The sequence below is a fragment of the Pipistrellus hanaki genome (assembly GCF_964339955.1).
Source record: "Pipistrellus hanaki genome assembly, chromosome: 1".
In the NCBI taxonomy this organism is placed as follows: Eukaryota; Metazoa; Chordata; class Mammalia; order Chiroptera; family Vespertilionidae; genus Pipistrellus; species Pipistrellus hanaki.
Genome location: NC_140503.1, coordinates 99,945,157 through 99,972,838, shown reverse-complemented (window position 1 = coordinate 99,972,838; position 27,682 = coordinate 99,945,157). Strand labels below are relative to the sequence as shown.

Sequence of the window (27,682 nt, the reverse complement as noted above, 5' to 3'; positions counted from 1 at the left end):
AATAAATTTTAGTCAGGAACTGAGTCTCTGGAAATATCGATATGAAATATGGTTTCTCTACTTATAAAAAAAAAAACACTCTTGTTTGGAAGTTTGTGGGATTTCTTTTCCCTTTAAAAATTTTGCCTATCCCATCTTCAAAGCTTGTGATCGTTGCTCTTGTTTTTTCTTCCCCTGTGCTTGGCCTGTTAGCGGACTCCTCTGATAAAATGCCTAATGATCAAGGTAAATGAGTAGATGGCCTCTCTTTCCTTTCCTCTCTTTTGTGACCTATTAATAGCTTTTTTTTTTTTTTTCCTTAAAAATCAGTACCATGTGTTAATTGGCCAAAGTGGAGTTGAGTCCATGATTGAGGCACTTGGGGTATCTGAAAAGCTGGGAGCTAAAATAGCCTGGTATGGGGGAAAATTCCGAGTCAAAAACTGAGTTCTGCAGCTGTAGGAGATTAGCCTTAAGTGTGGGTCCAGTTAGCACAAAGATATTGAAATTTTGTAATAATTCAGCGAGGATCAGAGCAAGAATACCAATTTGTAGCAATTAGGATTTTATTTGTATCTCTAAAAGAAAAGTTGTCATCAAATTCAGTGAATACCCTATTTTCCTCCTCCCATAAACTATAAATTTACCCTACTAAACTATGATTATCCGTGGCAAAATTCATGCTATTTATTCTCTTACCATAAGCTTGATTAAGAACTCCTTTTCCATTTCTTCCCTTAAATATACCTGCTTACCTTAAAAGTTTATATAAACAATTTTAAATGGAAACTTAGGAAGCATGAGCCACATTGTCACCATTCTTGAAATTATATGTCAGCAGGGTCTTTTCACCGTAGTTACTGTAGTGGAGGATAACTCCTCCGTCTGTGCTTTGTGATTTTCATCTCTGCAAATTCAGCTAAAGTTAGTGTCTGTTTCCTATACTAAGAAAGAATAATAAAAGTAAATTTTATTATTGCTTTCATGGTTTAAGAATGGTTATTAGTTATTAGAAATACAGTCTTTGGATCTTGGTTAATGTCAAGGAAGAGTCAGAAGTTGAGGTTTCCAGTTTCAGGGCTTTGGAAATATGTTTGCATTCTATGAGTCTTTTGTTCTACTTTGTAGAAACTGCAAGCATGCTTTTATCTGGGGGTGGGGTGGGGAGGCACCCTAATCATGGTAGAAACTTTGACTTAAGTGTGAGAAAAGAAAAATAACCATCCTGTGTATGCACAAAATATAAATGTGCTTGCTCTTTCCTGGCTTCACTCCGTAAGTGCCGCGCCACACCTCTGGTATTTAAAATTCTTTGCCCATGTTTACTTTGGTATTTGGTTAATCCTTAGAATTTCTTGTTCATAGGTTAAATTTAAAAAAAAAAAAAATGTTGGGATTTGTAGAAATTAAACCATCCAGCTTATTGGCAAATTTTGTTACATAATATGATACTCTGGATGGTTTAGCTTAAATGTGGGCTACCTTACAAGTAAGGACACTTAAACCTGAAGAGCCTTACTAGGTCATTCCACCAAATAGACTTCATCATAGTGAAAGGAATGGCTGAAATCTTAATGTGTGGTATGTACCATTTGAGAGGAATGATGGCCACAGAAGTAACAGCATAGAATTACAAGTATGGGCAATTGTAAAGAGACAGTGAGTTAACTTCTAGAATATGCCCTTTTGGATACCCAAGAATTTCTGTTACCTTTTGGGGTTTTGAACTTTAAGAAACAGAGAAAACATTGTGGGGTTTGTTTGGTTTTTTTTGTTTGTTTGTTGTGTGTGTGTGTGTGTGTGTGTTTGTGTTTTTTGTTTTGGTTTTTGCCTCTAGATGTACTCTGTTAAATGAACTATGCACAAAAACCTTCACATTTTAATTTCTTTCATTTCCTCCAAGCCTGATAACTTATAGAAGTACTTGACTTTAACTCTAATGTTTTACAGAAACACATCTATTGATAGTTTATGAATTTCTTGCCAATCTTAATTTATACAAATTACTCCTTTATAAGTTTTTTCTGAAGCTTCATACTTTTTGCTTCTGGGAAGAGTAAGATTATATTCTTCCCTAATGATTTATTATGCTTATAATAGCAATAGTTAATATTTATCGTACATTTACTACATGTCAGGCAGCACTGATATTTGTGTTTTCTCAGCATCACTGTGTTCCCTCATGCTGGATTAGGAGACACTGTCCTTTGTGAACAACAAGAGCAAAGACTTTGTTTTTCCATCTTTGTGTATTTAGTTCACTGAGCAGCAACTGAGACCCCAATTTGAATCTCCATTTGCCTTCCTGCTCCTGCTTAGGGCGAGGCAACTTTATAATTTGAGAAAAGAATCCAATCCCTACTAGGCCAGATCAGCATAGGCAGGCCCTTCTAAGAGTCTAGTTCGTTATTGCAGAAGCTAATCAAACTGGTCTTCTTGGTCCTTTTCCAAGAGAAGTTTCTTTAGCATCAGTACTCTAAGGCAGTGTTTCCCAACCTTCTCTCATGATGAGAATCACCTGGTGGAGTTGTTAAAACACAGATTCCTGAATCCCAACTAAGAAGTGCTAAACTAGGATTTTTGAGAACATATAGGTAAAATTGCATACCTAACTTAGTGCTCTGTATATAACATCTGTCTTAGAGCACTAGTTAAGTATACAATTTTACCTATATGTTCCCAAAAATCCTAGTTTAGCACTTCTTAGTTGGGATTCAGGAATCTGTGTTTTAACAACTCCACCAGGTGATTCTCATCATGAGAGAAGGTTGGGAAACACTGCTCTAAGGCATCTTTCAGAAACGGTTTCCTGGACTGGAAAAGTGGAGTATGTTCCCAACTTGTGAACAGCGAGTGGCAGTCTAGTTACACACTAGATATAGGCATGGAAAGGGTGTCAGCCTTTCAGATGCCTCATTGCATAGAAAGCTAGACCTTAGTTTGCTTTGCACAAATAGACTATTTTCCCCAGTTGTTCATGTGCTACTTCATTTTCTCATGAACAAAATAGACTGAAAATAGTTTTTACATAGAAAATGCTCGTTAGCTGTGAAGTGGGCTTTTAACACCTGTGGGCTGGGTCACTACTGACATTTTTTTTTTTTTCTCCTTCAGCCTCAGGGTCTGCAGGAAAAGGAAGCCGGCTGCCAGACCTAGGATCTGACTACAAAACTCCCATGAGCGGTAAAGCCTCTCCTGTGGCTCTGTGGCCTACTATGGGCATGATGCAATTCTGCTTGACATCTTTAAATGGCTTGTGCCGCTTGTGTGTGGTGATTGTAGCATGTTATCTATTTCCTTTTATTTAACAGAGTTAGCTTCAGGCACTTATCTGGCAAATGTTTGCTAAATTACTGCAAACCCACTCATTATAGGGTTTCTCCACATATCCAACTTAATATGAGGCTAATTCTGAATAAACAAATCTTCCTTTTGCCTACTGCCTCTAGAGAAACATTTGAATTTTGTTTTCAAAAATAAACGCTAGTGGAATTAGCCATCACCCAAGCCAAAGGAATTCCTCTGAATCATTCATTTCTCCCCAAACTACTTACTATAGTGTTTTTAGTTTGGGAATTCTAAAAAAGTCTTCCTACTCTCCTAGTCATCTGAAGAACTGGTGCCTTCTAACTACTTAATGAACCTATTCTTCTACAGAACTTCACCATTTGTAAGTTACTTTCGGACATGAAATCATTTTCAAGCAGGACAAGCAGGTATCATTCCCATTTTAAACATCAAGAGACTCAATGGAGAAGTAATCTACCTGGATCCACCTACTAATTATGGAAGTCCAAGAACCACAACCCAGGTCTTCTGACTTCTCATTGTGCTTACCACATGCAGTTTAAAAAGCACAGATGTGGCCGAAACCAGTTTGGCTCAGTGGTAGAGCATTGGTCTGCGGACCGAAAGGTCCCAGGTTCGATTCCGGTCAGGGGCATGTATGTTGGTTGTGGGCACATCCCCAGTAGGGGGTGTGCAAGAGGCAGCTGGTCGATGTTTCTCTCTCATCGACTTTTCTAGCTCTCTATCTCTCTCCCTTCCTCTCTGTAAAAAAAATCAATAAAATATATTTAAAAAAAAAAAAAAAAAAAAAAAGCACAGATGTGGGAATCTGCTATTGGTGGAAATCTATACATGTAGCTGCTAAAAACAAGCCTTATTGTCTCTCACCCCTGCCAGAAAAACAGGGAAAACAAAAGCCTGTCCCCTGGAAGTTCCTACTCTGACTGTGGAAATAAAATGATCTCTAGCTATCTATTTAAATAAAATATTATACTGCCCTGCCCTGGCAGGTTGGCTCAGTTGTTAGAGCATCATCCCATACACCAAAAGGTTGCAGGTTCAATTCTCACTTTAGGCACATACCTAGGTTGTGGGTTTGATCCCATTAGGGTGCATACGGTAGCAACTAATCAATGTTTCTTATATCGATGTTTCTCTCTCTCTCCCTCTCCTTCTCTCTCCTTCCCATCTTTCCTCCCTCCCTCTCTATCCCTCCCCCTTTCTCTCTAAAATCAATAGACATATCCTTAGATGGGGATTTTTTTTTAAGGTGCTGCCCAGATTTCAGTGAAATGAGCTATTAAGAGAACCAGACAAACTTGCATGCTTTAAGAAATTCTTAAAGAAATTCTTAGTCTCTGAGTTCTAGGACTTCGTGAGTTTTTTCTCTTGGGATGTATTTGTTACATTTATGTGCTCTCCACAAAATATTATTCAAGGTTGTGAAAAAAGTAGTTATTCTTTGTTTTTTCTTTCATTTATGCATTCATTCATTCACACATTTTTTTAAAGGTTCAGGTTCTATATAATAGGCTATGGGAGCAAAAGGAGTGAGTAACAAACTACCTAATAGAGAAAGGGGAAGCTTTGTAGAAAAAGTGATATCTGACCCAGATTTTAAAGGATGCATAGGAGGTTGCTAAATGGTAAAGGACGGAGGGAGGGGGTTAACCATTATAGGAATCAAAAGCAGCATGTTCTGCAAAGACCTGGCAATATAAAACAACCTGCTCTCCCCCTGGATCACACTATAAAGAGGCAGGATAAGATTCTCTGGTTAGAGAAGGTTAGTTAGAGCCAGTCAGCTTGTCAAAAGCTTAGATGCCAATGCTGATAAATGTGAGCTTCATCCTATAAATAATATATGTAAGATGTCTGATACTGGTAAACTATGTATTTATTGAGTATCTACTATTAGTAGACAGTGAAGAATTAGTTAGGGGTAAGAGCATAAACTCAGAAAATATGGTTAGAAAACTGTTGCAATAATTTAGGTAAAGCTTAAAAAATGGCCTATCATAACATTCCTGGTAAAAAGGTTGATGCTCCCTTTTGGGAGCTCACTCTTACTCTGTCTTAGAAGGGAGATTTTGGTCAGCTCAAAGTTAGAGATCAAATAAAGTCAAATGAGAATCCATCTCTGTTGAATACAGAGAAGAACTACCCCCACCTCTGCTTTCCTCCGAACCCCTCAGAGCTCCCCAGCCTCTTCTTTTAGTGCCTGCCTGTTAATAAAAGGTTCATGTAAAAGCCCAAATATGGTCTAATTTATTGACCCCTACCTATTCTATAGTCTTCCACAAATATAAAAAAAAAAAAATGTTATTTTATTAAAAGTCAGTGTATACAATTTGAGTTGTCTGTCTGCTAACCTTTTTCTCAGAAATGAAGGATAAAAATGATTGAGCTACATGTAAAAGAATAAGCCCTTAAGGCTCTCCTAAATCAGCCCAGATTTTGCAGTATGCTTAAATGTAGCCTATAACATCATAGAATCAAAACTTAGAAGGTCAGTTAACCTAATGCTATGGAAGGAATTCCTACAGTAAATATAGTTTGGATTAGCTCATAAGTTTATAAACCTGGTTGTATATGAAAATCTCTTTGAGACCTTTTTCTAAAAACAGCTTTCCAGGCCATACCTTCATGGTAGAAATTTATCCCACAATACCCCAGCCTGGTAGAATGACTGTAAGTACTTCCATTGACTAAACACTCATCACTTGGCAAAGCAGCTCATCCCACTCTTGTACAACTCTGATTTTTAGAAAGATAAGAGAGAAACTAGAAGGAAAGACATCAAATATCCATGGTGGTTAGATCTGTATGGATTACCCATATTTTATAACATGAGCATGCATAACTTTTATAATGAGGTGGGATGCCAGGAAATGGTTTAGAAAATGGAAAATAACTTAGAAAAAAAGCTGGGTTACAGAAGGCCTTGAAAAAAGCTGAGAACTCATCCTATAAGCAAAGCAAGAAAAACAATCATTATTTGCCCCAGCCAGCGGGACAGCAACATGGGAGCGAGGAGACACCTGGAAGGGAATGAGGGAGGACAGGAGACGCGGAGAAATGGAGGCAAGACAGGGTTCTGATCAAGCCTCAAATTTTATTTGTTGCAGCCGCAATATATGTACACAGGTTGTAGGGGGAAGTTGCCACGGAGACATTCCAGGGCGGGGAGGGTTGTGTATCAGCAGGATGTGTCTACAGGGGAGGATACAGCAGAGATTCTCCGGGGCGGGGCGAGTTATCACAACAGGTGTGCCTTGCTCAATGGCCAGATATGCTGCTAGGCATTTAGATTGTTTCTAGTTAACTGCCACACCTCAGCTTGTCACATGAGTTCTGGTAAGTCAGAAACTCAGTGTCTAAGATGGAGGTGTTTTTTAAGATGTAGTCACTAATTCTTTTTGGGCTCCCGACAGTTATTATCATCCTATCTAATAATAGAGTAATATGCAAATTAACCATCACTCTGCCACAAAATGGTGGCCCCCATAGCCACAAGATGGCAGCGCCCAGTTCCCTCAGCCCCATTGCTGGAGTGTCCAGCCTGTCCTCAAGAGTAATGAGGCTGGATCTGCCTCCAGAGGGGACAGATCCGGCCTACCAGCACCACTGCTGCAGTGTCTGGGCCTGTCAGCCCCGCAGGAGTTGGGGGAGACCAAGCGGTGAGGCTTGATCTGCCCCATACATGGCAGACAGAGCCTCGACAGCAGGGCATGGAGGCTTCCTTAGCACAGCGGCAGCAAGGAAGCCCCATGCCCAGCAGATAGAGCCAGGACAGTAGAACTTAGTGCAGCTGCAGCAGGGAAGCCCCAGGCCCAGCAAACAGAGCCCGGACAGCAGGGCTTGGGAGCTTTCTTAGTGCTGCAGTGGCGAGGAAGTCCCCAGACATGGCAGACAGAGCCCAGACAGCAGGGTATGGAGGCTTCCTTAGCAAGGTGGCGGCGGAAACACCCCCAGGTCCCACAGACAGAGCCAGGACAACAGGGCATGGGGACTTCCTTAGTGTGTCGGTATCGGCAAAGCCTGGCAGACAGAGCACACTGCAGGGCATTGGGGCTTCCTTTGCATGGCGCATGGTGGAGGCAGACAGAGAGTGGAGAGAAAGGCATGGGGGCTTCATATCCATGTCTGCAGTGAAATCTCCAGGCCCGCAGAGAGCAGAGAACCACGGGGAGTGGGCCTAAGCCATCAGTAGGACATCCCCTGAGAGCTCCTGGATTGTAGAGGGTGCAAGTTGGGCTAAGGGACCCCCGTGCACGAATTTAGTGCACCCGGCCTCTAGTTGTTATATAATGAAGAGGGAGAAAAATCTAAATTTCCTCAAGGTTCTACATAGGCCTCTATACACCTCTCTAGCCGCATACTTTTTTTTTTTTTTTTCACTTCCTTTCCTCTAACTTTGCATATCTCTCTTTGCTTAAGGAAAGAGAGATTTCTCTTCCTTTTTCATGCCAAGGTCATTCCTGCCTTAGGATCCTTCCACTAGACTGTTCCCTCTCTATGGAATGTTGCTCATCCAAGTCTTTATATGGTGGGATCTTACATTTTATTTGAATCCTAGCTCAAATGCCATCTTCTCAGAGAAGTTTTTTCCAACCACTCAATATAAAATAGCCACCCAGTCACTGTGTTATACCCCCCATTGATTTTTTTTCATAGCACTCACTATTCATAATTGGTGACTTACTGTTTGGCTCCATCCCAACAACCACATTTCTGTTGCTCACCTTTGCATCCTCATCCTTAGTACATAGAACAATGCCTGGCACAAAGCAAGCACTCATTAAATATTTGTCAAATTAGTGCATACATGCAGACCTACGTTTTCCTGAAATGGAGTAAGAGACTAACTCTGCATAAACGGTATTTATAAAAAGAGATACTTTAATTTTCAATTATTTTTTTTGTGATCTTAGGTATATTTATTTATTTATTTTTTATTTTTTTTAAATAAATTTTTATTGTTCATATTATTACAAATGTTCCTTTTTTCCCCTCCTCCATTGCTCTCCTCCCCCAGGTTCCCACCCCACCCTCTGCCCTTTCCCCACCCCCCATTGTCCTCATCCATAGGTGCACAGTTTATGTTCAGTCTCTTCCCACATCCCCCTATCCCCTTTTCCCCAAAAATCGTCAGGTCACTCCCCTTCCATACCTCTGATTCTATTATATTCACCAGTTAATATTGTTCATCAGATTTTTTTTTTAATTTCCTTGGTTTTTAGATTCACTTGTTGATAGCTACGTATTTGTTGTTCATAATTTTTATCTTTATTTACTTTCTCTTCTGAAAGAACCCCCTTCAGCAATTCATATAATTCTGGTTTGGTGGTGATGAACTCCTTTAGCTTTTTTTTATTAGTGAAGCTCTTTATCTGACCTTCGATTCTGAGTGATAGCTTTCCTATGATTATTTTTGGCTGTAGGTTCTTACTATTCATCACCTTGAATATTTCTTGCCATTCCCGTCTGGCCTGCATGGTTTCTGTTGAGAAATCAGCTGACAATCGTATAAGTGCTCCTTTATAGGTAACTACCTTCTTTGCTCTTGCTGCTTTTCATATTCTCTCTTTGTCTTTTGCTCTTGGAATTTTAATTATGATTTATCTCGGTGTGGTCCTCTTTGGATTCCTTTTGTTTGGAGTTCTGTGTGCTTCCTGGACTTGTAAGTCTAATTCTTTCACCAGGTGGGGGAAGTTTTCTGTCACTATTTCTTTCAGTATGTTTTCGATATCTTGCTCTCTCTCATCTTCTGGGACCCCCATAATTCTGATGTTGGTTGGCTTGAAGTTGTCTCAGAGGTTTCTTACATTATCTTCAATTTTCTGGATTCTCTTGCCTTCTAGCTTTTGTGGAGGAGTGTCTTCTGGCTCTTTATGTTCCAAATCTTTGACTTGATTCTTGCGATCTTCCATTCTGTTTTTAGGACTCTGTATAATATTTTTTATTTCAGACAATGTATTCTTTATTTCTTGTTGATCCCTTATCATTTCTTGTTGATCCCTTATCATTTCTTGTTGATTTCTTATTAATTCTAGTTGATCTCTTTTCATATCCTCATAGGTCTTATCCATCTTTTCTAGGAAATTCTTGAAAAACCTTATAAGCGTAGATTTGAACTCTATATCCAGTCGCTTTTTGTCCTCCATTTCTTTTGTTTGTGATCTATTTCGTTGTCGCATTTCGCAGCTACAGATGGGACAGGATTTCAGGGTGGAGCCTGCAGCTTTGGCTTCCGTCAGCCCCGCCCTATGTGGCTCCTGGGTCTCAGGGTCCTTCAGTACTCGTTGCAAGCACCTCTGAGAGAAAGGTGCCCTCTATTTTCGCCTGCTACCAAACAGTCTAGGCTCTCCCCCAATGGCCCAGAACTGGGGTTCAGTTCAGTTGGATTGGAGGTGGTGTTCAGAGCAGTCTGGAGCCCCTGTCTCCTTCCCATCAGGGCAATCCCGCAGCACAGCCAACCATCCCTTCTCTGCACGCAATGTGCGCGCCGCCGGGACCTCCTTTCGCCACTCCCCCGGAGTTCCGCCTTACAGCCCAACTCCCTCTGGATGAGCCTGGGTCCCCAGGGTCTGGCCTAGAACTAGGGTTCAGAGCACTCGGAACTGGGGCACAACACAGTTGTAGCTTTTATCTCCTTCCTGCTAGGGAACGCCAGCCACGCCCTCCTCTCTGGCTCTGTCGTCTCCGCGCGCTGCGTGTCTCCGTACCTCAGGCTTTTACAGCTCCTCTGCGCTTCCTTCTGGTTTTCTTCTTGCTTCTCGTTGTAGAATTTCCAGTCAGTCGACTTTCCTGTAGTTCTGGGTAATGTCCATTTTATATTTTAGTTGTATTTTATTGAAATTGTTGTGTGCGGCTGTGGCTAGGTGTTTACCTGGGCAGCCATCTTGGATTCTCCCTGATCTTAGGTATATTTAAAAAACAAAACAAAACTGTAGCTTTGTATGAATGTACATTTTTAAAGTAGTTTTGAAAGTCAGAAAACAATGATTTATAAATTGTGCTTTATAAGATGAATTTATGTATAACATAAGATACAGAAGGACAGACCCTTTATTTGTCAAAGTATAATGTCCATATAATTTCAAAGTATAAAGTTCATATAATGTTCATATAATTTCTTCTTGAATAGCTTTGTGCAAGGCATTGTGCTAAGAAATGTCATAGGGCAAAAAAGCAGCTTCTGGATTTCATAATATAGAGGAGCTAGCCATGTTCATGGGACACTTTTACATAAGGTGCAATGGTGAGCATTAGAAAGAAGTTCACAGTATCTCTACTCACATGAAGGTTCTATAGCCTGATTGTATGCATTTCTAGAATCCTCTAATACTAATATGCCGTTTTTGTCTCTCCAGGCAATAACAGCCCCCATGGAAGCCCCACCTCTCCTCTGGACAGTAATATGCTACTGGTCATCATCATCTCTGTTGGGGTCATCACCATCGTGGTGGTTGTGATCATTGCTATCTTTTGCACCAAGCGCACCACCTCTCACCAGAAAAAGTAAGAAGCCCCAAATGTATCCCATAGATGTTTGGTTCTATTCTTTTGCATCTATGTGATTTCTGTATTTGGAGTTACACAGAGAATAAAAACCTAAAATACTTGAAAAGTGATATTATAAATATTTGTAAACACAGACTGGCTCCTCTCATAAATGTGTATTGTCAGGATCTTGGCAGAAAAGAGGTAGCGCACTCAAAAGGGGTGAACAAGAGTATAATGAAGGAGTCATTTACAAAGTCCTAAGTAGGGTTAAGGAAACTGGGCAGCAGTGTTCAAGGGTCAGCAGCAGTGAGTGGCTGCCACCTTAGGTGGTGACAATGACTGTCTCAGACATGAAAGGATAAGAGTTCTTTTTGAGGAAGAGCAAGCTGTTTTCAGAGTCTTGAAGTGGTGGGAGAAGGTTTTTGACAGGAGCTGTGTGTGCTGGTGGAAATGGAGACATTGACAACCTTTAGCCCAACAGGGAGGGGGCAGGAGAAAAAAAACACCTCTGACCCTTGCCTGTGTCTTGCCTGTGCCTTCTACTGGACAAACCCAACTGGACACAAGGGTCAGGATTGCCAAGTAGATATATAATAGTTCATGCCACTCAACCTCTTGAGTCACAGAGCCAAGTAGAGAGATCAAGAGAGGAAAGCGGACAGTCCAGCCTTGCTGGGAGCCCTACTGAAGTATATCTTATATGCACACAGTGAGCTAGGCACACAGGAGTCTCTGCACATTCTTATGGGTTATTTTACAACAGAAATACCAACTGAGATGGAAGAAAACCACAGGCCTCTTATTCTAAATCTAAGTTCATCCTACGTGTAGAAGTTGAGGTTGGTACCAGGGTTGGGGGCTGACTTAATGGATAAGAAAGATCAGTTATAATCACCATATCACATTCCCAGAGAGGTCAGGTGGCTGCTAGTTCTGTACTCTGCTGGGATTGTGAGCTTGTGGGTAACTGTGTAGAGCAAATAACATGGTTATTCAGTAGTGCTTAATAACAGCCTGTACTCCTGAACTTGAGAGAATCCTTGACCCTAAATCACATTCAACTAATAAAAACATAGATTCCTGAGTTACCCCAATAGCAAAAACTGTGTAATAAAATAAATGACTTTAGTTGCAGTATCCTAAAAGATTATAAGATTAAGGTGTTGCTCCTAAACATACACACACACACACACACACACACACACACACAAATTCATGTCTGTGGGATTATCCATCAAACTTGGTCTGCCCAAGGCCAGGATGCATGTATTTAATAATGATGCATTTGTTGTCAACACACAGACAAGTATAGCTACCCTGTAACGACTGATGGTCATGTAGGTCATCTTTTGTAGGCTGTCTGATATTTTTAATCTGCTTTTGCCCCAGTAAAATAGCTGTCTGTAGCTTGCATTGCATCACTTTCACAATCCTTTTATAAGCCTCCTGATCATTGATTCTTTCAGCTCTCCCTATCTACTTTTGTTTTGTTTTTTGTTTGTTTTTACTTTATAAATTATTTTTTTAATTATTTTATAATAAATCTTTATAGTTCAAATTATTACAGGTGTTACTCTTCCTCCCCCCCCGCCCCCGCATAGCTCCCCTCCACCTGATTCCCAACCCAACCCCATGCCCTTACCCCTGCCACTGTCATCATCCATAGGTGTAAGAATTTTTATCCAAATTCTTCCTGCACCACTCAGACCCCCTTCTCCCTAAGAATTGTTAGTCCAATCCCTTTCTGTGTTCCTGATTTTATTATATTCACCAGTCCATTTTGTTCTTCAGATTTTTTATTCACTTGATTTTTGGAGTCACTTGTTGGTAGGTATGTATTTGATATCTTTTTGTTGTTCATATATTTTACCTTTACCTTTTTTTTCTTCTTCCTCTTCTTAAAGAATATCCTTCAACATTTCATGTAATTCTGGTTTGGTGTTGATGAATTCCTTTAACTTTTTCTTGTCTGTGAAGCTCTTTATTAGACCTTCAATTCTGAATGATAGCTTTGCTGGGTTGAATAATCTTGGTTGTAGGTTCTTATTGTTCATCATTTTGAATATTTCTTGCCACTCCCTTCTGGCCTGCATAGTTTCTGTTGAGAAATCAGCTGACCGTCATATCGGTACTCCCTTGTAAGTAACTAGCTGTTTTTCTCTTGCTGCTTGTAAGATTCTCTCTTTGTCTTTTGCCCTTGGAATTTTAATTATGATGTGTCTTGGTGTGGTCCTCTTTGGATTCCTCTTGTTTGGGGTTCTGGGTGCTTCCTGAACTTTTAAGTCTATTTCTTTCACCGGGTAGGAAAAGTTTTTAGTCCTTATTTCTTCTAATAGGTTTTCAATGTTTTGTTCTCTCTCTTCTGGCACCCCAAAAATCCAGATGTTGGTACGCTTTAAGCCATCCCAGAGGCTCCTTACACTATCCTCACACTTTTTGATTCTTCTTTCTTTCTGCCTCTCTGGGTGGGTGATTTTGCTTCCTTATGTTTCAGATCTTTGGTTTGATTCTTGGGGCACGTTGATCTATAGTTGAGTTTCTGTATATTCTTTATTTCAGAGATTGTATGCTTAATTTCTGGCTGGTCCTTTTCAATGTTTTTGGTATTCTCACTAAGGTCCTTGAAGGTCTCACAAAGCTCCTTGGAGGTCTCATCAAGTTTCTAAAAGGTTTTTAGAAGATTCTTGAGTAACCTTATAAATGTGATTCTGAACTCTGTGTCGTCCAGTAGTTTACTTTCCTCCATCTCTCCCATTCGTGACATGCTTCTGTGTCTCCTCATTTTGGCTGCCTTTCTGTGTTGATGGAGTGGCTTTGTGTGGTTGGTGACCTGTAGGGGCCAGTAGCTCAGCTTCCCCAATCACCTGAGGTGGACACTTTTGGTATATCCCTTTGTGGGCTGAGTTCAAAGTCTTGGTGTAATTAAGCCTTGATTGCTGTTGATACACTGGGAGGAATTGACCTCCAGGCCAATTGGCTGTGAGGACCCGCTGTGTCTATAAAGTAAGAATTGCTATGCTGGAGACAAGCCTGTTTCAGTGGGGCTTTGGTGCTCACTGAGTCTGTCTCCCGAATGTGTCACTTATGGGTGTGGGGGGTGAAACTGAGCGCTTGGAACACTGGCTTCTGGATCTCCAATGGGGTGCAGTTCAGCTACTGTCTGAGGCCACCCTGCAGGAGTTACAGCGAAAACCACAGTCCTCTCCTCAGTTAAACTGCAACGGAGAGGGTCATTTATATCCAAAAGCCACTGCTTGGAGCTTGGGTGTGTTTGTAGGTTGTGTGATGCGGAGTCTCAGGGTGTCACTAGGCTGGGGCATGGCCAACAGCGATGGCTGCCCATTAGCCGCCTCTCCGACCATGTCCTCTCATCTCCCCACGTCTCACACCCCAGCACAGCAAACAAATATTCTTGTGCACAGCTCTGCAAGCAAGCCACCCTCACTTTCCAACCTGATGGCAGACAGTTTAGCTTCTCCCCAGAAACTGGATTTCAGAGAAATCGGGAGCTTGTCTCTCTTCCAGTTGAAGAAAGCAATGCCCTGCACTATCCGAGATCCGCCACCAGCCCGTAGGGCATCTGAACCCCCCTAACTCAGTTTTTCAGCACTTGTGCCCTGAAATCTCTTTCTCTTTCAGTCTAGTTGTAGGGCTTCCTTTCAGCCAGCTTTTCCTTGGGTTTTAGGTGATAGACGTTTTGTTTTATAGTTGTATTTTTGAAATTGTTGTGCACAGCAGCCGTTTAGGTGTGTTTACCTACTCCACGGTCTTCGTTCTCCATAAATTATTTTTTTTAATTTAATAAATCTTTATTGCTCAGATTATTATAATTGTTTCTCCTTTTTCCCCCTATAGGTCCCTTCCATCCACTTCCCAACTCACCCTCTACCCTTACCTTCCCCCCATCGTCCTCATCCATAGGTGTACGATTTTAGTCCAGTCTCTTCCTGCACCCCCACCCCTTTCCCTCTGATAATTAATCAGTCCACTCCCTTTCTTTGCTCATGATTCTATTATATTCAACAGCTTATTCTGTTTCTCAGATTTTCAATTCACTTGATTTTTAGATTCACTTGTTGATAGACATGTATTTGTTGATCATAATTTTGATCTTTACTTTTTTCTTCTTCTTCATCTTCTTCAAGAATACCTTTCAGCATTTCATATAATACTGGTTTGGTTGTGAGGAACTCCTTTAGCTTTTTCTTATCTTGAAGCTCTTTATCTGCCATTCAATTCTGAATGATAACTTTGCTGGGTAGAGTAATCTTGGTTCTTTCTATTCATCACTTGAATATTTATTGCCACTCTCTTCTGGCCTGCATAGTTTCTGTTGAAAAATCAGCTGGTAACTAATTGTTTTTCTCTTGCTGCTTGTAAGATTCTCTTTTGTCTTTTGCCCTTGGCATTTTAATTATGATGTGTCTTGGTGTGGTCCTCTTCGGATTCCTTTTGTTTGAAGTTCTGTTCACTTCCTAGACTTGTAAGTCTATTTCTTTCACCAGATGGGGGAAGTTTTCAGTCATTATTTCTTCAAATAGGTTTTCAGTATCTTGCTCTCTCTCTTCTTCTGGTACCCCCATAATTCCGATGTTGGTACACTTAAAGTTGTCCCAGAGGCTCCTTACACTATCTTCAACTTTCTGATTCTCTTGCTTCTCCGGAGGAGTGTCCTTTGCTTCTTTGTATTCAAAATCTTTGGCTTGATTCTTACGTTCCTCTAGTCTGCTGTTGGGTCTCTGTATAATATTTTTTATTTCAGTCAGTATATATTTAATTTTTAGTTGGTCCTTTTTCATATACTCCAGGGTCTCGTTAAGTTTATTGGCCTTTTGTAGGAAATTCTTGAAAAACCTTATAACTGTGGTTTTGAACTCTATATCTAGTCATTTGTTCTCCTCCATTCTTTCATTTGAGATCTGTTTCCTTGTCTCCTCATTTTCACTGCTTACCTGAGTTGGTGGGGTGGCTTTGTGTGCTTGATGTCCTATATGGACCAGTGGGTCAGCCTCCCCAATTACCTGAGGTAGACACTCTTGGTGCTCCCCTTTGTAGACTGCATGTACAGCCTTGTTGTAGTTAACACTTTGTAATCGGGCATTTTCCCGCCAAATCGCATAGTAACGCGGGGCTTTTTTGACATTTTCTCGCCAGTAAAATATTCATATCTTTCGATCTATTTGATATTTTTCTATGAAACTTTCAGTATTTTAGTTTAAAAAGAGGTCTCTATTTATTTACTTTGCAAAATACGTGTTATTCTATTTTTCATATACACAAAATTACTACATTCTAGGTAAACATAGAAAAAAACACTCTTTCACAATCAACATAATTTTATTTATACAAAATTACAATATTTGTTCGAAATTTTCAACAGATCTTATTAAAAAAAAAAACAAAAAAAAACTATAACCTAATACGTCCGAATGAAAGCAGTATAATGGAGTCACTGTAGAAACGAACAAAAATGCAAAAACTAAATCCTTTGTTGGAATCATTGTGTCTTTTTTTTGTAAATATTACCGCTATTTATTTTTATGGCTATTGTTTTTTTTCGGGCCCAAATTTATTGTGTTGGCAGGTAGACGCATAGGGTACCACTGACAATAGATAGTGCGTAGTCCGTCACCCATTTGGCGCCCTTGTTTACAAGTTTCCCGCGCCCCACCGCTTAGCGGAACAAAACGAGTTAACTCGTCTCCCGCGCTTTGGTATAAAAAGAGATATGACTAGTTTATTCGTTTCCCGTAAAAAAAATGTGTTAAGTCTTGATTGTTGTTGGTATCACTGGGAAGAACTGACCTCCTGCCAATTGGATGTGAGTATCAGCTCTGTCTATGCTGGGATACCTTCTGCATTGGAGACAGTCTTATAGGATCAGACTTGAAAAATTGCAAAATCCTCTCTGCTCGGCTTGGATGGGGCAGAGTCTCAAGGCTGAGCCAACAGTCTTGGCTTCCCGTCAGTCCTGCCCTTGTGCATGCACCTCAGACCTCTGCCTTCCATAGATTCCCTGAATTTCCGCCTGACAGTCCAGATTCCCCCTGCAAGAGCATGGGTGCCACAGGGGCTCACCCAGAACTCGGTTGGGTCTCTGTATAATATTTTTTATTGGAACTGGAATTCAGTGCAATCAGGAGCTTCCAATTCCTTCTGCTATGGAGATGCTACGGCAACCTCCACAGTCAGGCCTCTTGCGTGCACTCTCGCCTGCAACTTTAGACCCTGCCCACTGTGGCTCCCGACTCCCCCAAGTCTCCAACTCTCTGAGTCTCCATGTGTCTTTCTCTGCAGTCCATACTCCACCTGTATGAGCCTAGGTTCATAGGGTTTTGGCAGGAGCTGGAGTTCAGTGCAGTCATGGGCTTCCTTTGCCCTCCCACCAGCCAGGCACTCAGCCACCTTTCCTCTCTGCGTGCACGAGTCTCCCTACCTCAGTGCTTTTCAGCTCCCCTGATCCATGAGCCTCTCTCCTTTTTTCTAGTTGTAGAATTTCCTGGTGTTTTAGATGATATCCATTCTGTTTTTTTAGTTGTTGTTTTGAAATTGTTGTGCAAGGTGGCCATTTATGATTTAACCTAGGCAGCCATCTTGGTTTTCCCTTTCCCCTTATCTACTTTTGATTATAGAAAAGTTTTTCTTAAAAGCCTCAAAGGATTTAAAAATTAATCATTAAAATGAAATAAAATATGCATCTATATGAAAAAATAAAACTTTGAAATTTAAAAAAAGCCTCATTTTTTTCTATGCTAGAACTTTTCTGCAAATTTCTTTGTTCATCATCTCACATTTATCCATCTTTATGAACTGAATTTTATAGCTAGTTTTAGAGATCTTGAGATCTTTATTTAAAAGAATCTAAAAAACAAAATGACAATTCTTTAGTGCGTTGAACTTAAAATTTAAAGTAAGTAAAAAATAAAGTGCTTAGTATTCAAATTGAGAGGCAGGAAAATGGGTTGGTAATATGCTCTGTACTCTGTATTTGAATATATAAATCCTTCAGATTTGGGTCCACACAGATACTAGGGGGGTGAGGGCATGTGCTGGGGGGTGGAAGTGGCCAGGGAGAGGTCAATCAGGAGAAAAGGAGATAAATGTAATACTTTAAACAATAATGAATTAAGGAGAGAAACCAAGATGGCGGCATAGTTAAACACCTAATTGCAGCCTCGCACAACAATTTCAAAAAATACAACTAAAATACAAAATGCACATTATCCAAAACTACAGGAATGTTGACTGACTGGAAATTCTACAACTAGAAGGAAAGAGAAAATGAGAAAGAAAATCAGAGGAGCTGTAAAAGCCTAAGGTACGAAGACAGGGTGCGTGCATGGGGAGAGGACTGAGCTGGAGAGGAGAGGGCGGCTGACATTCCTTAGCGGGAAGTAGATAAAAGCTTCGGACTGTGCTGAACCCCAGTTCTGACTGTACTGAACCCCAGTTCTGGGCGAGACCCTGGGGTCCCAGGCTCATACAGAGGGAATCTAGGCAGAGTCCCGGTGGTGCGCACATTGCGCGCAGAGGACGGACTGTTGACTGTGCCACTGGATTGCCCTAGTGGGAAGGAGACAAAAACTCTGGACTGCACTCAACCCCACTTCCAACTGCACTGAACCCCAGTTCCGGGCTCATTGGGGGAGAGACTAGACTATATGGTAGCGGATGAAACTCGAGGACATCTTTCTCTCAGAGGTGCTTGCAGCAAGTACCGAAGGACACTGAGGACCACTTAGACTCAGGAACTTCATAGGGCGGGGCTAACAGGAAGCCAAGGCTGTAGGCTCCACCCTGAAACTTCGCCCCATCCAAGCTGAGCACAGAGGCTTTTGCAATTTTCCAAGTCTAGTCAAATAAGGCTCCCCAGCATAGACACAGCTGATCCTCACAGCCAATTGTCCAGGAGGTCAGTTCCTCCCAGTGATACCAACAACAATCTAGACTTAACTACAATAAGGCTGTACACACAGTCCACAAAGGGGTGCCCAAGAGTGTCCACCTCAGGTAACTGGGAGGCTGACCCACTGAACCATATAGGACACCTTAGCTCACAAAGCCACCCTACCAACTCAGGAAGCTGTGAAAATGCCGAGACAAGGAAACAGATCACAAACAAAAGAAGTGGAGGATAACAAGCGACTAGATATAGAGTTCAAAACCACGGTTATAAGGTTTTTCAAGAATTTACTAGAATAGGCCAATAAAATAAACGAGACCTATGAGGATATGAAAAGGGATCAACTAAAAATAAAGAATGCATTATCTGAAATAAAAAGTATTATACAGAGCCCTAAAAACAGAATGGAAGATCACAAGAATCAAGTCAAAGATTTGGAGCATAAAGAGCCAGAAGACACTCCTCCGCAGAAGCAAGAAGACAAAAGAATCCAGAAAGTTGAAGATATTGTAAGAAAATTCTGGACAACTTCAAGCGAACCAACATCAGAATTATGGGGGTCCCAGAAGAAGAGAGGGAGAGCAAGATACTGAAAATATATTGGAAGAAATAGTGACAGAAAACTTCTCCCACCTGGTGAAAGAATTAGACTTACAAGTCCAGGAAGCACACAGAACCCCAAACAAAAGGAACCCAAAGAGGAACACACCAAAGCACATCATAATTAAAATTCCAAGAGTAAAAGACAAAGAGAGAATATTAAAAGCAGCAAGAGAAAAGCAGGTAGTTACCTATAAAGGAGCACCCATATGATTGTCAGCTGATTTCTCAACAGAAACCATGCAGGCCAGGCAGGAATGGCAAGAAATATTCAAGGTGATGAATAGCAAGAACCTACAGCCAAAAATACTCTAACCAGCAAAGCTATCACTCAGAATCGAAGGCCAGATAAAGAGCTTCACAAATAAAAAAAAAAGCTAAAGGAGTTCATCACCGCCAAACCAGAATTATATGAATTGCTGAAGAGGGTTCTTTAGGAAGAGGAAGAAAATAAAGATAAAAATTATGAACAACAAATATGTAACTATGAACAAGTGAATCTGAAAACCAAGGGAATTAAAAAATCTGATGAACAATATTAACTGGTGAATATAATAGAATCAGAGGTATGGAAGGGGAGTGGACTGACGATTCTCGGGGAAAAGGGGAATGGGGAGTGAGGGAAGAGACAGAACATAAACTATGCATCTATGGATGAGGACAATGTGGGGTGGGCAAAGGGCAGAGGGTGGGGTGGGAACCTGATGGAGGGGAGCAATGGAGGGGGGAAAAAATGAGGAACATTTGTAATAATATGAACAATAAAGATTTATTTAAAAAGTAAAACAATAATGAATTAAAAAGCAATTGTACCAAGTCTTCACAGGACATTTCCCCTCCTTCCCCAATGGCCGGCTTCCTAGTTCTGAAGGGACAGAACCATTAGAGTTAGAGGTTAGCTGTGCTAGAGAGTACCATTGACCATTGACAACTATGTGAGCTTTCTCATTGCTTTGCTCTTTAATACCTGAAGTGCCTCCCCTTTCAATATTTTCTGTTTATGGACTCACTGATAGGACATCTAAGCTGAAGAGCATGGAGAGTGTAGCTCTCATTGTTTCTCAGCACGTTCCTCTATGGTCCCTCAATCTCAACAGAGAAGTACCTTGGCATACCACCATCACATCTAGAACCTTTCTGTGCCCGGCCAACTCATCCAAGGGTTTGGTAAGCTAAGAGGTGGGGCGGGGAGGGCGGGGGGGGTGAGGTTGAAGAAAAGACAAAATAATCTGGGGCTAGGTGGATCTCATGTGCCTGGCTGAGGCCACAGAGATCCAGAGGGCAAGCTGAGCTTTTATTTTATAGCCAGAGGTAAACAAGGTAGTGGTCACCATAGTTACAATGTTCTTGTGAGTTTCACTTGTTTTGGCAGCACTTGCTGCACCTCTCACAGCCCATTAGCTACCCAAGAAGGATCTAGGTGGTGTCATAAGGTCAAACTTGAATATGCTAAGACAGCTGTGCCCTCTAAGCTTGGACTTGTTTTGTGGCTTTACCAACATGTCAGACTGAGGCTTAACCCTATAGCCTCTCTCTAAACCTTTCTATGTTGGAAATAATTATTTTCTCCCCTTTCCTAAGTGTCCTTCCTCCTGTCTGAACCCAGTTCTCCATTTATCCTTTAGTTTTAGTTTCTTCTATCTGTCTAAGACCTTGTACTTGCTGTTGCTTTCTCTTCAACACAGCTAACCTCTAAATCTTTTGGCTCTGTCCCTTTAGCATTTAAGTGTGCTCCCACTATTACCATGTTAAGAAATAATTATAATTATAACTCTTCCTCTATAACATAGTGCTTACCACTCATTGCTTACAAATCCCTGTTTTTTCTTCCACCACAAAACTTCATGAATACTTATTTACACTCATCTGTTCTTTTACTGCCTAATCATGCTTTAATTTTTTCTAATCTGAATTCTGCCCCTACAGCTTTACCAAAGTTGCCTCTTTTGCATTTGCTCTTGAATGTCTCAGGCACTGGAAGATCCAAATCAGAATTTATAATTTTTTCTGTCGAACTTGTTTCTTCCCTGTTATTCTCAGTGTTAGTAAGTGGTTTAAGCCAGAAACCTTAGCATCATCCTTTATTTCTCTTGCTTCTGTTCTGCTGCCCCACCTCACATCCATTTATTCACCAAGTCTTGTCATTTCTGGCTCCATTCCCACTGTCCCCAACCACTATCAGTCGTGGCTGAGGTTATTGCAGCACATCCTAGCTGGTCTCTATTCTGTCTCCTCTCCTTAAATCCCTTCTTCACACCACAGTGGGTGTAAATTTTTAACTCAAAATTGATATGCTTATTCTCCTGCCTAAAACTATTTAGTGGTTTCTCATTATTTTGGGCATGCTGTAGAAGCCCATTAGGCTCTGACTGCCTTTCCAGCATCTCCATGGGTCACTGACCCCATCACTTGGGACTTGGTGTAGTCCTTATATGGTTATACTAGACTCTTGATCTCCACTTCAGAGCTTGGACATATGCTGATTTCTGGAATCCAGCATCTGTCTTGCCCTCTTTATGTCTTAGCTTAAATTTTACTTATTCTTCCTGGTTTTTCCTATCCACCTTATGTCCAACTATTAAGTGGTTACTGTAATGCTTGGCATTTCATTAAACTCAGAGCATTTTAACATAATCATTCAATGTCTGCCTTCCTTACTTGACCACAAGTATTAAGAGCACAACAGTCCTGCACAGGGTCTGACATACAGTGGGTCCCTAATAAATGCTTACTGAATGTGTGAGTGAGTGATGTAATAGGAGAAAAACTAAGGCACAAAGAAGTAGACACTGTCATCTGCACTCTTGACTTTACCCAGTTGTTAATCCTAGTTTGGATTAACTAAAATGTGTTCAAAGAAAACAAGCAAACTCATAGACAGAGACAACATAAAGATGGTTACCAGAGGGGGAGTCTGGTGGGAGATAAATAAAAGGTTAAAAGGGGTCAAATATATGGTGATGGAAACACTGGACTTTGGGTGGTGAGCACACAATAGAGTATACAGATGTTGTATTACAAAGATGTACACCTAAAACTTATATAATGTTACTAACCAATGTTACCCCAATAAGCTTAATTTGAAAAGTAAGTAAAAATGTATACTAATAAATGGGTAATATGTAATTATGCCAGACATTTTCCAGACATCCTTCCTGACAAAGGCAGGGCCAGGGAGAAGCCACCAGGAGTCCCCGGGACCTGTGGCCAGCCTAAGAGAAGTTTACTATTCTTATTTCTATTACTATCTACCCTTTAGGGATGTTTCCAGGTCTCGGTGGCGTGGCAGCAGCAGAGGCACAGTAAGGGGCATGTTTCATTTAAGGAAATTCCTAAATTGCCCTGTATTCACTCGTGGACAAAATTTCAAAGTCTAACTGACAGTAAGCTGCCAGCCCAGGGGTCCCCGGGAGCCTGTGGCTGGCCAGAGGGAGAAAATCCCAGGTCCAGAGGACCTGTAGGCAGCCAGAGGGAGGGAAGCCCGAGTCCTACGTGTGGAGGCCAAGGCAGAGGCGGTTAGGGGCGATCAGGCTGGCAGGCAGGCAGAATGATTAGGGGTGATCAGGAAGGTAGGCAGGTGAGCTGGTAGGAGCCAGTGGTCCCGGATTGCGATGTCATTTAAATAATTTACCATTTTATCAAGTTGCCTTAAAACTTGGTGATTCCTATACAGGTGAGATTTTTAAAAGTGTGTAATATGGATTTAGTCAACATCTGATGATGGATAGCTAGCAGTTGTGAGGGACAGGTTCTATACTAGAGGAGACACCTTCTAGATCTTTTAGGTCTCATTGGGCTTCACCAGCTTGATACTCAAGCATTTGAAACAACTTAGCCCATGTCTGTGCATTTCATTCTGTCCTTTCAGTCGGAGTCCAGCTGTCATTGTGGTATCCAGAATGCTCTTGGTCTCTGGTCTTACAGACACCACAGTGAAGCATGGTAGGCAGCATTGTGTCAACTGTATTGACTCTTAAAAGGGACTCCTGTAACGCACTAGTGATCACTTTTCTCTTTATTTCACTTTAGGATCTTGATCTGGCCTAAACTGACAGTTGGACATCCCCTACAGGGTTCCGGATTGGAGAGGGTTCAGGCTGGGCTGAGGGACTATCACCTCCCTCTTCCTGTGCACGAATTTCGTGCACTGGGCCTCTAGTATAGAATAAAGTAAAATGGTGTTCCTTCCTCCTTTATAAGCCCATAGATACTATTTTTTACTTCATTGTTATATTTTTGGTGAATCTTGTCCTTTTCTCTGTTTACTGGAGGAACCTTCTTCTTTAGAGATTATTTGATTTTAAAATGCTGTCTAATCTCCTGATACTAAAAAAAAAGTTACAAGACAATATTCAAATATGCCTTGTACATATATCCAAATACATGTTGACAAAGAGATCTGTTTACTGTTCCCAGAAGGAAACTTCTTGCCTCTGTTTTTCTTTTTGTGTTTTTAGTTTTGCCTTTCTTTGAAGCATCTCACAGAAGTGCCGTTTTAATCATTTAAACCCTTTGACAAATATGTTTAAAAGAGTTACTTTTAAAAAAAATTCCTTTTAATTTTGTGCCTAGGAAACGAGCTGCTTGTAAGTCAGTGAATGGCTCCCACAAGTATAAAGGGAATGCCAAAGATGTCAAACCCCCAGACCTCTGGATCCATCATGAGCGACTGGAGCTGAAACCAATTGATAAGTCTCCAGACCCAAACCCCATCATGACCGATACTCCAATTCCTCGTAACTCTCAAGATATCACACCAGTTGACAATTCCATGGACAACAACATCCATCAAAGGCGGAATTCGTACAGAGGTGCAGGTTTTCCCCAAATGTTGAAAGGCTATTTTCATTTAAATAATTTACCATTTTATCAAGTTGCCTTAAAACTTGGTGATTCCTATACAGGTGAGATTTTTAAAAGTGTGTAATATGGATTTAGTCAACATCTGATGATGGATAGCTAGCAGTTGTGAGGGACAGGTTCTATACCAGAGGAGACACCTTCTAGATCTTTTAGGTCTCATTGGGCTTCACCAGCTTGATACTCAAGCATTTGAAACAACTTAGCCCATGTCTGTGCATTTCATTCTGTCCTTTCAGTCGGAGTCCAGCTGTCATTGTGGTATCCAGAATGCTCTTGGTCTCTGCTCTTACAGACACCACAGTGAAGCATGGTAGGCAGCATTGTGTCAACTGTATTGACTCTTAAAAGGGACTCCTGTAACGCACTAGTGATCACTTTTCTCTTTATTTCACTTCCTGCAGAAACATCTTGCCCCCATTTTCTTGTTTGTGTATTCCCTACTAGATATGTTTTACTTCCCAAAGTGGCCTAGGGCACATGCTTATAACCACCCTTCATATTTGATGTCTAGGTCATGAATCAGAGGACAGCATGTCTACACTGGCTGGAAGGCGAGGAATGAGACCCAAAATGATGATGCCCTTTGACTCTCAGCCACCCCAACGTAAGTTAAAAGTGTCTCTTTCTCTAGTACTACCTGTCTAGTCAGTCATGTTGGGGAACAATTTTGAATGATCTTTTTTACTTCACTCAATCCTGACATAAAACCGCTTTGGCAACTTGAGGGAAGAAGTATCAAAGAGTTGCCATATTTTACAATTAATATTATTGAGACTAGCTCCTTTAATTATAGGGAAAAAAATGCTAAAAAGCCAATTTCCTAGTGTCCCAGGAATAGGGAAGTAACTAATCTCCGAAAAATTGCAGAGCTTGCCTGGCTGGTGTAGTTCAGTAGTTGAGCATCGACCCATGAAACAGAAGGTCGCACTTTGATTCCTGGTCAGGACCTATCCCCTAGTTGCTGGCTCAGTCTCCAGTAGGGGATGTGTAGGAGGCAGTCCATCAATGATTTTTCTCTCATCATTGATGTTTCTGTGTCTCTCTCCCTTCCTTTCTCTGAAGTCAATAAAAACATAAACTTTTTAAAAGTACAGAGCATCTCTGCAGGAGAAATGGGGAAGCATATGCACATTCATGGTAAATAGGCACCTGTGCAATTTTTTAAATTATTAGACCTCGTATTTTATAGGAAGTTTGAGGTTAACAGTATGGAGAAGTGTTTGTTTTAATTCCTCACCTAGGACATGCATAGAGAGAAAGAAACATTGATGTGACAGAGAAACATTATCAGTTGCCTCCTACACGTGCCCAACTGGGGATCAAACCACAACCCAGGCTTGTACCCTGACCAATGCACAGGACCACACTCAATTAACTGAGTTACTCTGGCTGGACAACAGTATGGAGTTTGTAAAGCAATATTTTCAACCTTATTTGAACTATGCCTCACTTAGATAAGCTTAAAAGTTCCTCAACCTTCTATAATAATATTTGAAATTCAAAATAAGTTAAATATCATGATTAAAAGCCAAAAAACAATGGGATAAATCAATGTTTATTCAAACTAAGCCTTTCAGACTAGCTGGCACAGTGGTGCTTTCAGTGGAGCCTCCTGAAAGCAACTGGAATAGGTTCAATTATTCTTTGGGGACATTTGCATTTTTAAACCTGGGGCCTTGTTATAAAAGGGAAACCATGGTATGTCTGACTGCCAGTTTACATCCAACAGTTGGACATCCCTCGAGGGGTCCCAGATTGGAGAGTGTGCAGTCTGAGGTGTGGGCACTGCCCTCCCCTCTCCCAGCCCTGTGCACGAATTTCCTGCACCCGGCCTCTAATCCTAGAATAAAAAGCTACCTGCCTATCAGGATCAATCTTACAAACTATTTGATATATGGAAGTATTTGCTCTAACCTGGACAGTAGGCCAGTAAACATCAACACTGTCAGATACCTATATACAAATACTGAAAGCATCAAAAACTGAAAGATCACTTTTCATTTTTAACCCAAATGAGCTTTTGATTTTTAATTTATTTCTTAAAAGATGTCTCATTTTAGAAATCTCAGCCATCTCTTTGTCAACAGTGTCAGAGATTTAAATAATCCCAGATACCATACATGCACAGGTGCACCATGGCACCCTGTACTTGGGAACTGGCAGAATATGTGAATGTCTGTATGCACACTCTCTCTCTCTCTCTCACTCATTCACTATACACAAACACTAGGCTCTAGGTGCTAAAAACCAGCTTTGAGAGAGTAAAGGTCAGTTCACGAATAGGTCATTTCTGCACAATGTACTTTTTACTTAGGGTCCATGATGAAAGAAGGACCTACACTTGGAAGTGTGCAGGGGAAAACCAAGGTTTCCCTCTTAAAACAAGGCCCCAGGTTTAAAAATCCAAATGTCCCAAAAGAGTAATTGAGTCTATTCCAGTTGCTTTTGATTATAAGAAGATAGTAGCTTTACTGCTTATTTGTTTGTTTTGTATAAGACTTAGGTCTTATCAATTGGCTTATTTTTTAAATTTGAATTTTTACTATTCTTATTCATAGATTTGATATTTTTAAATACGTAAAGGAGAAAAAAAAATACGCTGTTCCAGTTGACATTCCTTTTTCTCCTTTTTTTTTATTTTTTTATTTTTTTGATGGAAAAGTATGCATAAATTTTAAATATTTAATTTGTGCCTCAAATAGTTGGATGGGTGAGTGGAATCGTTTAGAATCTGATGCCAGGTACCCAGAATACTTTGATTTTCAGGTTTTGAGACCCCCTTTTCCCTACACAGCTTCTGCTTTGGAGTCTGCACCCACCAGCCACCTGCTCTGGCTTTAAATGGCTGAGCACTGCTAGGAAGGCCTTGCTCAGCAGCATTGGGTCCTTATTCAGCCAACAGATAATGATGGCTACCTCTTGTAGGCAGGTACTTTCAGTTACTTTGTCATTTACTTCATTTGGAAAGACTGGAAATGCCTTTAGAAAGAGAAGTTCAATTTTGCTTTTCTGTTCTGAGAGTCCTCTCCATCCAGAATATTTTCAAATAGCTAAAAATCAGGAGGCTCATTCACCTCCTCCTAACCTTGATCTGGAAAACACTGATTCTGAAGCTCCCACTTGTGAATTGGTCTTTTCTCCCTTAGAGGAGATGCTGACTCTCAAACTGTCCTGCTTTTCCAAGTTGTGTTTTATTCCAAAGGACCATCTGAGCCTTCTGGTTTCTTAGGCATTGAGGAGGGGCAGTGAGAATCCAGAGTCGCTGGTCAGTTGTGCCACCTGCTTGTTTGCAAGTGGCCAGGACAGGAGATAGCTGGAGAAGAAAGGCATCTATTTTATTGACTGGGATTCCAGAGTAATGCTGAGTGGCCCCACAAAGATCTAGAGAGATCCTTGGTGACAAAAGACATTTCATAGACTCTAGAGGCTGTAATTGAGTTTATCACAAAGTTTGTGAAGCCCTTGCTTAGGAAACAAGATCCCTGTGTTTCTAGTCACCCATACCTATTTGCCTGTTTGGGGGCTTTTGAGCTGGTTATC

General features: G+C 40.9%; 1 protein-coding gene across 13 annotated transcripts in view; it reads left to right on the top strand.

The window, feature by feature from the left end:
- NEO1 (neogenin 1) overlaps nt 1-27,682 on the top strand; it is a 373,996-nt gene that overhangs the window by 323,600 nt on the left and 22,714 nt on the right. For 8 of the 13 annotated variants that reach the window (XM_084905495.1, XM_084905494.1, XM_084905497.1 and 5 more), the window contains 4 exons: nt 3,094-3,162; nt 10,644-10,791; nt 23,852-24,090; nt 24,654-24,746. In XM_084905495.1, coding sequence (XP_084761621.1) covers nt 3,094-3,162; nt 10,644-10,791; nt 23,852-24,090; nt 24,654-24,746 — 549 coding nt within the window. Of the gene's footprint in view, nt 1-192; nt 226-3,093; nt 3,163-10,643; nt 10,792-23,851; nt 24,091-24,653; nt 24,747-27,682 lie in introns of all 13 variants that reach the window. The other 5 variants (XM_084905496.1, XM_084905486.1, XM_084905492.1 and 2 more) reach the window with 1 other exon arrangement.